The sequence below is a fragment of the Pantherophis guttatus genome, chromosome 3, assembly GCF_059756535.1.
Source record: "Pantherophis guttatus breed Tessera chromosome 3, ASM5975653v1, whole genome shotgun sequence".
Lineage (NCBI taxonomy): Eukaryota > Metazoa > Chordata > Lepidosauria > Squamata > Colubridae > Pantherophis > Pantherophis guttatus.
The window spans coordinates 104,438,613-104,451,794 of record NC_142065.1 but is presented as its reverse complement, the minus strand read 5'-3'; the positions used below and the strand labels follow the sequence as shown (position 1 = coordinate 104,451,794).

The following is a 13,182-nucleotide window of genomic DNA, read 5'->3' as shown; positions in this document are numbered from 1 at the left end:
GCTGCATATACATTGCTTTCTACATGTTCCAGTTTTTACGTAGTTGCACACTCTTCTACAGAGGGACACGGTGACTCAGTGGCTAAGACGCTGAGCTTGCCGATTGAAAGGTCGGAAGTTCAGCAGTTCGAATACCTAGTGCCACGTAATGGGGTGAGCTCCCGTTACTTGTCCCAGCTTCTGCCAATCCAGCAGTTCGAAAGCATGTAAAAAATGCAAGTAGAAAAATAGAGACCACCTTTGGTGGGAAGGTAACAGTGTTCCGTGCACCTTTGGTGTTGAGTGATGCTGGCCACATGACCATGGAGACGCCTTCGGACAGGGCTGGCTCTTCGGCTTTGAAACAGAGATGAGCACCGCCCCCTAGAGTTGGGAACGACTAGCACATATGTGTAAGGGGAACCTTTACCTTTACTTTACCTTACACTCTTCTACAGTTGATGAATAAATAAAAGTCATAAATAAGAACATACAATTTTACCATATGCATAGAAAACATGTACTGTGTATATCTATAGGAGGCTGATATCATTTGAGAAGCACCAGTGAGAAAGAGACGGGGATCGTAAGTGGTACTTATTTAGTGAACTCCCAATGTTATAATGCCTGAATAGAATTATTTATGACTGAAACATACCAGTGAGCCTCTTTATGTTGTCCATAGTTCAATTATGGTATTAAAGGCTTAAAATATTATGGGTACCAGTAGTTACCCCAGGACTATCCAGATCTTTTAAAGTATGAATTTTTTCCCCCTCTTCTTCAGGGTTGCATCCGTACAGCTGATGGAGTCTGGCAACACCCCATTCGTAGAAATAAATTTCGATACCTGATACAGCATCCTATCTGCTTGACTGGAGCTGGAAGGTAATAAGATAAAATACTAGAAAACCTTCAGATAAAATTATTGACATATTAGCTGACTCTTTGTAAAACTTCTGTAGCATTGAGAATGATGAAAAAAACTACAAGGCATGTTGTACCATATAAATAAGGGAGGCAAATCTGCAGAAAGGATTCAGTGGTATCATTGGTTTGTATTTCTGCATATTTCTCATGCTTATATGGTTGTCCAACCAACTGGACCAAAAGCTACATTATCTGGGTTTGCACAATATATTGTTGCTAACCATATTTTAATATACTGTGCAAATCTAGTAGTTGCATAATGTATTGTACAAATCCAGTCAAAGTGTTTGAGATCATGAATTGACGAAGTTTTCAACCAAGAATAGGAAAATAGAGAGCTGAACATCTGAGAAAATGGACAAATAAAGATGAAAATAATGGGAGATAATTAAGAGTTCATTCTGAAAGGCATAATAAAACTCTTTTTTAAGGCAGGAAAATGTTTTGGGCAAACATCACTACAAGAAATAAAGCAATTTTGTTTGCGATGGGGACATATTAATAGTCAGGTTGACTAGCAGGCAAGAATTTTGACTGATATTACCAGGAAATTAGCATGGTATTTGTAGACTGTGCTTTTAGATGTTCATATGTTAGTACTCTTCTGAGTTTTAGAGGCGAGAGAGTAGTTTAGTGACTCTGTAGCAGTTTTCTAATTAAGCTGTTGTTTTCATTCTGTTTGTTAAGGGATGTCTCTTTTTTGTATGATATCATCTCTCAAAAAGGATCAAGGGTTCCTACCTCAGGTGCTGTACCTGATAAAAGTTTGAAGCACGATGCAAATGCAGCTAAGCCTGTGAGTCTGCCTCTTTGCCAAAACCTTGTTAGTATTAAGCACAGGGTTAAGATTTGACAACATTTCACAACTCTCAGAACTCTGGAGGTATGACAGAATTTGGGCTGAGCACTAAGCATTTATGGGACCAGGAGAGCATGTACTTGAAACAGCAGGGCCGGTTGTCAAAAACACTACTCTTTTTGTACATTTGCATTTAGTCAGGTTTCTATCTGTAGTCACATTCTCCTAAAACTATAACATGTCATTTGGACTTCAAATAGCTGCTTGGATTTTTTGCAAAATAAAACCATAAGACAAAAACATTTACTAGCTAAATTTTCTAAGTCACGCTTAGTGACCTAATATGGAGATAGTACTTAAACAAATTATATTTCTTAAACCTAGTTAAATAATGTATATCCTAACAGTGGTGCAATGGCCAGAGCAGGATAGAGATTGCTATATTCACTGTTTATTTATAGACCCAAATCAAACAACAAGCTGGCACGATCAGCACTAATATTTATTTATTAGATGTATATCTCACCTTTCATTCAGGAACTCCAGATGCCATACATGTCAGTCCTTCTTCCTATTTTTCCCCAGAACAGTAATACCGTGAAATAGGGTAGGCTAAGAAAGATAGAATGGCCCAGACTCACCCAGTGAATTTCTGTGGCTGAGGACAGATTGGCTGGGTTTTCATGTGCCTAGTCTATTACACCATACAGGCAAGCAAAGTGCTTGTTTGTTAGTGAAAACCATGATTTCAGGCAGACATGATTTATCAATTGGTTAAAAAAAATCTGAATTAAATAAACTGCCATTAAGACAGTTTCCCTGCTTCCCCAAGCTGTTTCCCTGTGAGAAGACACATAATCAGATTTTACTAATGTCTCCTAGTATATACTTTTACAAAAAAGTAGTTTCCCCCCCATAAAACTTACTTACTTAAAATGTAAGTTAGTAATGCTAAAAATGTCAGGAAGCATTTTTATGCATATCTATAAAAACCAATTCTATCTTTGGGGGAATTTGTGAATGTTTATTGTCAGCCTCATGTACTCTCTTTTAATTTGTTTTGTTTTTAGGCAGCAAATGTAGCAGACAGCTTTGTTCCAGAGGAATTTCACATTGTAAAGAACAGAAGTGTGCTAGGTTTGGAATATTATGATGAGTGAGTACTATTATATGCTTTTGTACCTATTAAGTAAGATAAAATCAAGAGCATTTGAAGCTAGGCAAAAATACATGGTTAACTACTGGCTTTGCTCAAACTTCTCCATCCCTTTGCTATCTAGTTCATGAGTTGCCTCATCGACAGTTTCCAAATCATTCAGAACCTGAAAATAAAACTGAATCCTTCATTAATGGCTAGACAGTATAATGAAATGGGTGTAAATTAGCCCACTGATGGGCAAAATTTTAATGGCTGGAGAACACATGCCTGCAGTGACCAAGGCAATGATGCAGAATGGGTGAGTGTAAACATGAATACAAGAGGGACACAAGATTTGGAGGGATGCTTGGATTCCTCCCCCCCACCCCCAGACAAACATTGCATTTATTTTAAGTCTTATACTACAGTTTTGTGTATATCTCGGCTCTCACTGTCAGGAAGTCACACCAATTAAGTTTAGTAGCATAATAGAGAGGTCTCCTGAGGATAGGAAGTCTTTGAAATATGTGGCTTCCTTCTGATATTAGAGTTAAACTAGGATAAAAATATATTTGGAGAAGTAAGACAGAAAGTGTTCAGTATTCCTTCCCCAAATAACCCTTTCCTATTAAATTAGGCCTCACCTGTTATCAGGCGCAGTAAGGCTAACTATACTTGGCTGTTTTTCTCAATTTATGAAAATTAATAAGTATATTTATTGTATATTTATGCAAGTCAATTATTACTACATGATACGGGTTTTCATTCTTTTCATTACAAATCCCTCCAAAGGGCACTTGCACTTAGCTGTTTAATATAGAATTTGATTGATTTAACTTTTTACAAGTCATTAAAAGTATTCTTTCATCTACTGTATTCCTTGTCATTTCATTATTTTTGTTTTGTTTTCAGATCTTTTTTGTTGCAATATTTTTAGGATCAGACTCAATAATAATAATAAAGATTATTAGTTTAAATATATTTCTCTTTAATCATAACAGGCATTCTATATTCACTGAATATTCACAGATAGAAGCAAGGAAAATGGTGAGGGTGGTTTCTTATATATACAAAGGGCGGAGTCAAGAATGGGAGTGGTGAATTATGAATACATTAGGAAACAAAGAATAAGTTAACCCCCGATATCCCATATATACATTATTTACACATTAGTGAATAAGGCATTTACATCTGACAAATCCCCCTCTAAATGCCGGTTCGCTGTACAACATCAATTACATTCAGATTCAGGACAGTATAAGACATATAATTTTGAAGTTAAATATTTGTGCTGTTTAGAAGGTAAAGGTTTCGTTAATATGTCAGCTAATTGTTCAGATGTATCACAATGCACTGCTTTGATGAATCCATCTTGAGACAATTGTCTCACATGTTTAAACTTTATATCTATATGCCTGGATCTTTGTCCAATGGCATCGGATCTGGATATTTCAATGGCTGCTTTATTATCTTCATGCATAACAAAAGGTAAAGCAGGTTTTTTCCAGACATCTGAAATCAAATCATTAAACCATACAAGGTTATTTGCAGCCTTGGATAAACAAACATATTCCGCTTCTGTGGTTGAAGTGGCTACCAGTTCTTGTTTACCAGTGTACCAGTAAACTGGACAGTTATTTAATAGAAAAATATAACCAGAAGTGCTCTTTCTGCATGATATATCTCCAGCCCAATCCGCATCTGCGTAACAAGTAAGTTTTGGTTCTTTGTCATTACTAGGTTCTAATATTAAACAAAAGTCTAATGTATTTTTTAGATATCTTAGAATTCTTTTGACAGCTTCCCAATGATACATAGTTGGTTTACTAACATGTCTTGACAATAGATTGAGAGGTAATGCAATATCTGGTCTGGTCCAATTAGATATATAAAGAAGTGAACCTATGACTGATCTATAAAATGTATTATCTTTGAATTCAGGGGAAGACTCATCAGTGTTTCTAAGGAAATCAGTCTGCATAGGAGTGTCACATGGTTTAGCATTGTTTAAATTGCATTTGTTTAGAAGTTCAATAATCTTATCTTTCTGAGTAAGTTTGAATCCCCTTCTAGTTTTGTTAATTTGTACGCCAAGGTATTTGTTTACTTTACCTAGAGATTTCAACGAAAAATGTTCGTTTAGCTTATTTACAAAGGTTTCTCTTCTCTCCTTGTGTTTTCCTATATATAAAATATCATCTACATAAATTAACACGAATTCAATGTGATCATCACTTTTTTTTACAAAGAAACAGTTATCAGCGGTGGTAGCGTTAAAATCCATGGTCTTAAGTACTTTTACCAAACAATCATACCATCTTTTGCCAGATTGTTTTAACCCGTATAGACTTTTGTTCAATAGCCAGATTTCATTCTTATTAGTGTATTGACTGTGTGGTGCCCTTACATATATTTCCTTATCTAACTTTGCGTGTAAGTACGCGGTCTGTATGTCATATTGGAATACATCAAGATTGAGTGCAGATGCCACTACCAGAGCTGTTTTAACACTCTCTGTTCTCACTGTGGGGGAGTATGTGTCAGTATAGTCCTCCGGATACTTTTGTGCATAACCTTGTGCAACTAATCTGGCTTTGTATAGAGTATTGCCTCCCTCTAGATTCTTAATTTTATAAATCCACCTAGTACCTATGATTGTTTTATCTTTAGGTGCAGTCGTAGGTGTGAATACATTTAATCCTTGCAAACTTTCCATCTCTTTTTTCATAGCTAGTTCCCACCTTTCCTTTTCTTCATAAGGGAGTTTTAATACTTCCTCATATGTATTAGGTGTTATTTGTTCACCATCCATATGCATTATATAATCTCTGTATTTACCTGGTATTTGATTTCTATTGTTTCTAATAGCTCTTTCAGTTTTGCTATGGTTGTCATGCAAATATCTTGCTTCCTTTTTTGTTAATGTGTCTGTCTTTATTTTGTGTTGACTATTTGTCCAAGTTTTGGTTTTGTTTGTATTTTTGTTGACATTTTGATTTTCTATTGTTCCTCCCTCACAAGATTTTGTATCATTGCATTTATCTGGAAATATTTCATTAAGATGTAATTTAGACCAATTGGCTTGTTCATGGAACACAGCTGTTCTGGAGACTATAAATTTGTTACTATTATCAATGAATCTGTACCCTTTGGTGCCAGTTTCATATCCCATAAATCTTAATCTTCTGGATACGTTTTCTCCTTTTCTTCTCAACTGTTTAGGTATGTGTACGTCTGCAGTGACTCCAAATATGTGCATGTGTGCTAATTTGGGTTTCCTATTATACATCACCTCGTATGGTGTTTTATTCACAATACTGGACCAGGTTCTATTTTGAGTATAATTTGAATAATGTAAGGCTTCTGACCAAAATTGTTTGCCTAAACCAGCATCCTCTAATGTGCATCTAATCATGGTTTGTAGTGTGGAATTTTTTCTCTCTGCAATCCCGTTTTGGAATGCAGAAAATGGACTAGAGGTGAAATGTAGCATCCCTCTATCCTTTAACCATTGGGAGAATTCTTTAGACATGAATTCACATCCCCTATCTGTCATAATTTGTTTTATTTTGATATTATGTTGAGTTTCTATGCGTTTGTAGAATTCCTTAAATTTCTGGAAGGTTTCATCTTTGTGTTTTAATGTGTAAACAAAACCATAGCGACTGTAGTCATCTACTATTGTTAGGAAGTAACGTTTTCTATAAGTGATTGATGGAGTTAATGGACCAACTAAGTCCATATGTACTAAGTCAAAAATTTTGTTAGTTGATCTGTTGGATTTTTTTGGCCTGGGACTAGTTTTTAGTTTAGTGGATTTACATACTGAGCATTCCAAATAATTTTCACAATTTTTTATTTTAACACCTTCTGCGTGTTCAGTCATTTTTTGTACTACAGGAAAACTTGCATGTCCTAACTTCCTATGTAAGATGTGAGCACACTCATCATGAATTGGTTTACCTATTCTTGGTTTCTTCTCTTTGTGTGTATTTGTGTGATCATGAGATATTTTACATTCATCATTGTCACTGTTACTAACATTTTCATCATCTGCCTCAATACAATCTTCCATATTTGAATCAATGTTATGTAACCATCTTTCTTTTGTTACCAGATAGGGTAGGCCTCCTTTAATCATCACAGTGCCTACATTTGTTTTGTCTTTCTCTAAAGTTGCTTTCCCCTTTGAGAAAACTACATTGATGTCAGAATCTCTACTCAGTTTTATGACACTTAGTATGTTATGAGGTATTTCAGGAATTAACAATACCCCCTCTATTTTTCCTAGACCAGGCAATGTTATGTTTCCTCTGCCTAATACTTGAACCTTTTCTTGATTAGCTACTTTTATTACAAACTTATCTTCTGTAAATGAGGACAGAATATTTTTGTTATTAGTGGTGTGATTAGTTGCTCCAGAATCGATAAGCCAATTATTGTTCTCATTTTGTTGTGTTTTAATGCTGTCTTGTTTATTTAGTCCATTCAGTGAACCAGATTTTCTCTCTTTTGAATTTTCTCTACCCCCTCTACTTTCTCTGTAATTTGGCGGGCTTCTATATTTATATCTATCAGTGGAAGACTGTCTATGATTGTATCTGCTTCTATATTCTGGCCTATGTCTCTCCTTTGATATTTTGGGACAGTCTCTTCTATTGTGTTCCCTGGATCCACAATTGTGGCATTTAAAAACTTCATTGTATTTTTCTTGGAAAGCTACCTTCCTAAAAGATTTGTGTTCTGTGTGATTGCTAGAACGATTTTTTCTTGAATTGTCTTCTGCTATTAATTTGTTAGATAGGCTCTCTATGGATAAATATCCTAGATTGATGGTGTCTAAGTGTGACATAAAACTATCCCATGATGAATCAAGTGAATTGATAATAACACTCTTCATTGTTTGATCTGAAATCACTTCCCCCCTCAGATGCAGCTCAGCTCTTATTTTGTTTAGATATATCAAATGCTCACTTATGGAAACCCCTGGTTTTACTCTGGAAGAAAAGAAATCCTTAGACATTCTTGTAGTGGTAGCTACACTGTCGCTGTGAAACAGATTAAACATGCATTGAATTATTTCTGAAACAGTTAGGTTTGGTTTGATACTATGATACATTGCAGGAGATACGCTAGATATGATTAAGAAGAATGCTCTATGATGTAAACAATCTATTTTTAAAGTCCAAGGTCTTCTTGGAGGACTAGTGATAAAGAATAGTAAATTTTCTTTCATAAAGACAACCTGGAGCTGTTGATACCACTCTTGCAAATTAATGCCATCAACTCTAAGCTTTGGGAAATCACTGGGTAAGTTTCCCACATTATTTTGTCCATTACTTACAACCTGAGGAAGTCCGTGATCTCGCAAGTGCAGGAAATTGCAAAACGGCATGGGGATGCTCGCAACGAGTCTGCGTGGTTCTCTGGCCAGTTCAAGTCTTTCGGGGCCGTCTACGTGGTTTCGCACATGCGCGTTGCTCATTTCTTCTTTGGCATCGTCGTGGAAGGTTCTCTCCTTTTCAGCTCGTTCGCTCTGCTCCTCTCCAGACGAGTCGGTCTCTGGCTCGGTTTTAGGGGTTCTGATGGCGGCGGCTGTTCTTCTCTTTCTCTTGTGTGCGTTGATATTCGATCCGGTCTGCGGCGTGGGACGGAATCGGCATGGCTCTCTGGGCTCGGGCGTCGTCGCTCTCGAAGTCAGGATGGGAGCGTGTAGGTCTTGAGGTATCGGCTTGTTCTCTTGCTTCTTCGTTGGCGTTTTGGAAATTTTTAATTTTGGCCCAAATGCAGCAAAAAGCGTCTTCATTGCTGATTTTATTTGGGATTTGGTTAAATCGTCTTCACTTTCTGATTCGGGTTCTTCTGGAGATTCCGAATCTTCCTTTTCACTTTCGTTGTCTGATAACGTTTTTCGCGCCAGAAATTTTGAACTGAGCATTTTGATTGGCTCTGCTTCGCACCCTTTGGAGGCTTGTTGAAACCAAGATGGCTGCCATTCAAAATTTCGCGCGGTATCACATCTTTTCTTTTTCGTAATGACTTTCTCTGTAGTCATATCACTCACAGTTTTTTGGTCTTTGGGTTTCTCTTTGACGATATTTTTCTCTCTCGCTGCTCCGCTGTTTTTCAGCATTTCTTGGAGATTCGCGATGAGACTTTCATCATTCTTCTGGCTTTTTAATAGTTTCAATATTTCTGACCTGAGTTCGTTATTTTCTATTTCGATTTCCTCCTGGTCGTTATTTTCATTTATTAGTTCTTCTTCTTCTGTAGAGTACTCTTCGGATTCTCTCGAGATCGCGTTTGTGGATTCGTTGATTATTTCTTGTTCAGTTTCTATTTCTTTGCTGTAGGCCCTGGTGTTGGGCCTATCTTTCTTAGACATTTTTAAGTATTTATTGAGTCAATTAACCATCCTCTGCTACCAGTTTGTTGCAATATTTTTAGGATCAGACTCAATAATAATAATAAAGATTATTAGTTTAAATATATTTCTCTTTAATCATAACAGGCATTCTATATTCACTGAATATTCACAGATAGAAGCAAGGAAAATGGTGAGGGTGGTTTCTTATATATACAAAGGGCGGAGTCAAGAATGGGAGTGGTGAATTATGAATACATTAGGAAACAAAGAATAAGTTAACCCCCGATATCCCATATATACATTATTTACACATTAGTGAATAAGGCATTTACATCTGACATTTTTTGATATTCTGGAGAATATTATCATACTTCTTTCAAAGTTTAGGAATTTTTTTTCCCCATGGGCAAAAGTCCTTAGTTCTGTACTACCTTCCTTGCAAATGGGTGGGCTTTTAATATAGGCCTGGGACATATTAAAAGTACAAATCTATCAGAGCTTTGCATACAGTCAATATAACTTTCTTATGGGCATTATTTATATCTATTTTTTAAAAGTTTTGTAAATTGTGCTAATTTAATACAGTAATTAAATAATAATTGTGCTACCAATGTATTCAACTTCATCTGTTATAATGTTCTAGTTATATAGTTTCAAAAAATATTTAAAATAAACATGCCATTTAACCCTGCAATAAAAACCAAGCAGTTTATCCTATTTTTGCTTCCTGCAGTAAATATACAACTCTGCTTGAAGATGAGGAAAACAGGCTGCGGGTTTTTCCATCTATGTAAGCAACACTTATATACTGTACTTACATTCAAAATTCTTAAGTTTTGTGTGTTATTATTGGGCAATTTCTTCTCCTCTGCTTTATTAGGAAGCCCTCTGGGAGGCTGGAGGTTCTCCAACTGATGAAAGTGATGGATACCATGCTGGAAAAGGCTGGAACAAATGATGAGAATGTTGGTGTAACAGGGCTTTCACAGGTAAGAATTTTCCTGATACTTCTGCAGCAATACATAGACTTATGGCCATTCATTTAGCAACAATTTGAAGTTACAATCGCACTGAAAATGTGACTTATGATCCGTCCTCATATTTATGATCATCGCAGTGTCCCTGTGGTCACTTGATCATGCTTTGGGCATTTGGCAACCATCCCATGTTTACGAAGGAACAGCATGCCATGGTCACATCATCACCATTTGCAACCTTCCCACCCCACTTCCTATAATTATTCAATAGGGAAGCCATCAGGGAAGATCGCAAGTTGCAGTAATTTGTTACCTTACTTAGAAGCTGTGGCAAAAAAAATTGTGAAACTGGGTGCATAGTCTAGAGAATACTTCACAAATTCTAACTCTTTAAGCAAAGGAATCTGACTTCAACAATTGTTTTGTAATCGCAGACAAGTGTTCAGTGCTCAACTTTATTTAGCTTTGCATACATTTGTATTGTCCATATCTGATTATTTTAAATTGGCAACATGACTTACTAACAAGATCTAAATAATGCATCTTTGTATTTTTTTTTCCTGCAATTAATCATATTTTGGGAGTTCATTAAGTTAATGAAAATTGCTCTTCTGTCTTCAGGTTTTAATAGAAAAAAAATCAAAGAATATTATTGTAGATGGAAAGATAGCATATTAACATATGCTGTGTTTGGGAGAACCACTATTTTACTCAAAGAATAGTATGCAATAGCTTCATTAAAATTAAAGGTCAAAATCTCTTTTTTAAAAAAAAATTCAGATGTAGTTCTTTGGGATATTCTGACTATTCAGCCATAACAAAATTCTATTTTCCATTGAATAGTTGAAAGTGGCATGATCAGCAGGATCTCTTCCATGAATAATTCAACAATCACCCAACTAGAATAAAAATTATATTAAAATGTTAAATATATTTCAAAGTTATTATTTTCTTTCTCCTAACCCATTTAAACGGTAGATAACCATTTTATATCTAGTTCTGCAAAAATCTTCATAGTTTCCACATATCTTTCCCAAGATGCACAATATCCTGGAGGTGATGAAGGTGGAACAGAACATCTATAATATTGTGTTTCATGAAATCATTCGACAAGTCAGTGTGGATTGTGCAGAGCGAGGAGAACTCCTTTCTAAACTTAGGTATGGAGGTGTATAATCCAAAACATATTCACAATCAAATATGACAGTGTTATAAGTCTTTTGATTACTGGTGTAGGATTAATTCAAAAGTGTGTAACATAGGGTGTATAGTGTGAAATGGATAAAACCTAGAACAATACCCTTTCTAGGATATCAATGGGGAGGAATCTCATAACAGATACATGAGTTCCATTGTATCATCTAAACCTTTCTTGATTTTTTAAATAACCTAGTTCTGTCTAGTTTTATGTACAAATGTTCCTTCTCTATTTGTAATTTCCCAGTCTTTGTAAAAAAAAAATAAACCTCCTTTTAAATTATATGCAAACATGCTCAAGAAAAGTAAGTATTTTCCCCCTTTTACTTGTTTCTATCTTACAGACAAAGATATGTGGAATTGCTAGAACGAATTCCTAGACAGATGAGGACTCTCTACAGAGAAATGATGGCCCAGAGAGTAATGGATAAACACATAACTGATGAGTTATTCCATTTCAAGCAAGCTATAGGACAGCTGACAAGGTCTAGATCCAGATCATTGCTTCTGTTTCATTTTGTGAATAAAAACTGTGATTATTGAAAGCTCTGAATATCTGTCCTTACCACAGGGAACTAAATACCATCCGAGAACATGACCATAGAACCACCTTTGAAGCCGAAAAAGCCTATCAGGAGCTAGCAAAAGCAGTAAGGGAGTCTGAGATGAATGCAAAGTGAGTTTCTGATTACGTTGATGGCAATGTTAATCAATGTAGAATTTGAGACTGGGGAACATAATTCCTGAGTGCAGCGTGGGATAATGTAATTTGGAAAACATTCAGAAATCTGTGTAATTTGTGCAAGAGCAATAAAAAGTGGACTTTGGAAGATCAGTTGTTGTTAGTTGTGAAGTCCTGTCCGACCCATTGCGACCCCATGGACAACATTCCTCCAGGCCTTCCTGTCCTCTCTGTCCTGAAGAACAGTAACTGTTTTCAAAACTTCTTCAGTGACCCTTCTTGATGTCAAGGCTCCACTTTCACTACTAACACTAAGGATTCAGAAGCTAACATCCAATCGGTTCTTGGGAAACGTTTAGAAATGTTTGATTTCTTTATATAATGCAGCGTGGATAAAAGATACACTTGGCCAATGGCCAAAACGTCTTCAGACTTTTTCTGGTTCTAACTTGTGAAAGTAAACACAAATCTATTCGTGGATTTCCCTTGATTAGACAGTAGTTCCAGAATTGAGAAAATCTGGCTAAAACTCATTATTTAGCAAATAAAGTTTGCAAATATACCAGATCATGATTTTGATTATATTCATTGTTTGTGTCTGTTAGTTTGTGATCTGATCAGGTTTTAAATCTGGTCTGTCATTCTGGCCATCTTTTTTTTTTTTTTTTAAAAAAACCATATTGCCATATGTAGTTTTATTGTAATTTCTTTGTTTTGATTGTTCTGAGACCTCCAGAGTCATTAAGAATGATGTGGGACACAAGTTCAGTAAAATTATTTATTATTATTAGATTACATAAACATAATTGTTTTGAATATTCTGCAAATAATAGATGGTACATTAATGAGGTGAATTGTAGAGTGTGCTTTATATCTCTTTCTCATGTCCTTTAGTCTTTTAGATGAATATCGTGAGCTGTACGAATTGCAGAGGGCAAGACTGGAGGCTCAGATTCATCAATTAACGCTAGAAAAAGAACTGTGGAGCACTGCCACATATGATATAGCCTTAAAGGTACCTGCTGAAACAGATAGTGTGTGCTAGCAGTTGATAAAGTACAATAATTTCTTCTTAATGTAATTTCCCTTTAGTACTTTTGCCTACAAATTCTT

The 13,182-nt window shown here is 35.7% G+C and overlaps 1 protein-coding gene across 6 annotated transcripts in view; it reads left to right on the top strand.

Annotated features, from left to right (window-relative positions):
- Positions 1 to 13,182, top strand: part of AXDND1 (axonemal dynein light chain domain containing 1) — a 46,278-nt gene that overhangs the window by 7,014 nt on the left and 26,082 nt on the right. For all 6 annotated transcript variants that reach the window (XM_034409709.2, XM_034409704.3, XM_034409705.3 and 3 more), the window contains exons 4-12: positions 767 to 867; positions 1,597 to 1,705; positions 2,779 to 2,864; positions 9,947 to 10,003; positions 10,094 to 10,202; positions 11,229 to 11,350; positions 11,732 to 11,872; positions 11,959 to 12,063; positions 12,964 to 13,084. In XM_034409709.2, coding sequence (XP_034265600.1) covers positions 767 to 867; positions 1,597 to 1,705; positions 2,779 to 2,864; positions 9,947 to 10,003; positions 10,094 to 10,202; positions 11,229 to 11,350; positions 11,732 to 11,872; positions 11,959 to 12,063; positions 12,964 to 13,084 — 951 coding nt within the window. The remainder of the gene's footprint in view (positions 1 to 766; positions 868 to 1,596; positions 1,706 to 2,778; positions 2,865 to 9,946; positions 10,004 to 10,093; positions 10,203 to 11,228; positions 11,351 to 11,731; positions 11,873 to 11,958; positions 12,064 to 12,963; positions 13,085 to 13,182) is intronic.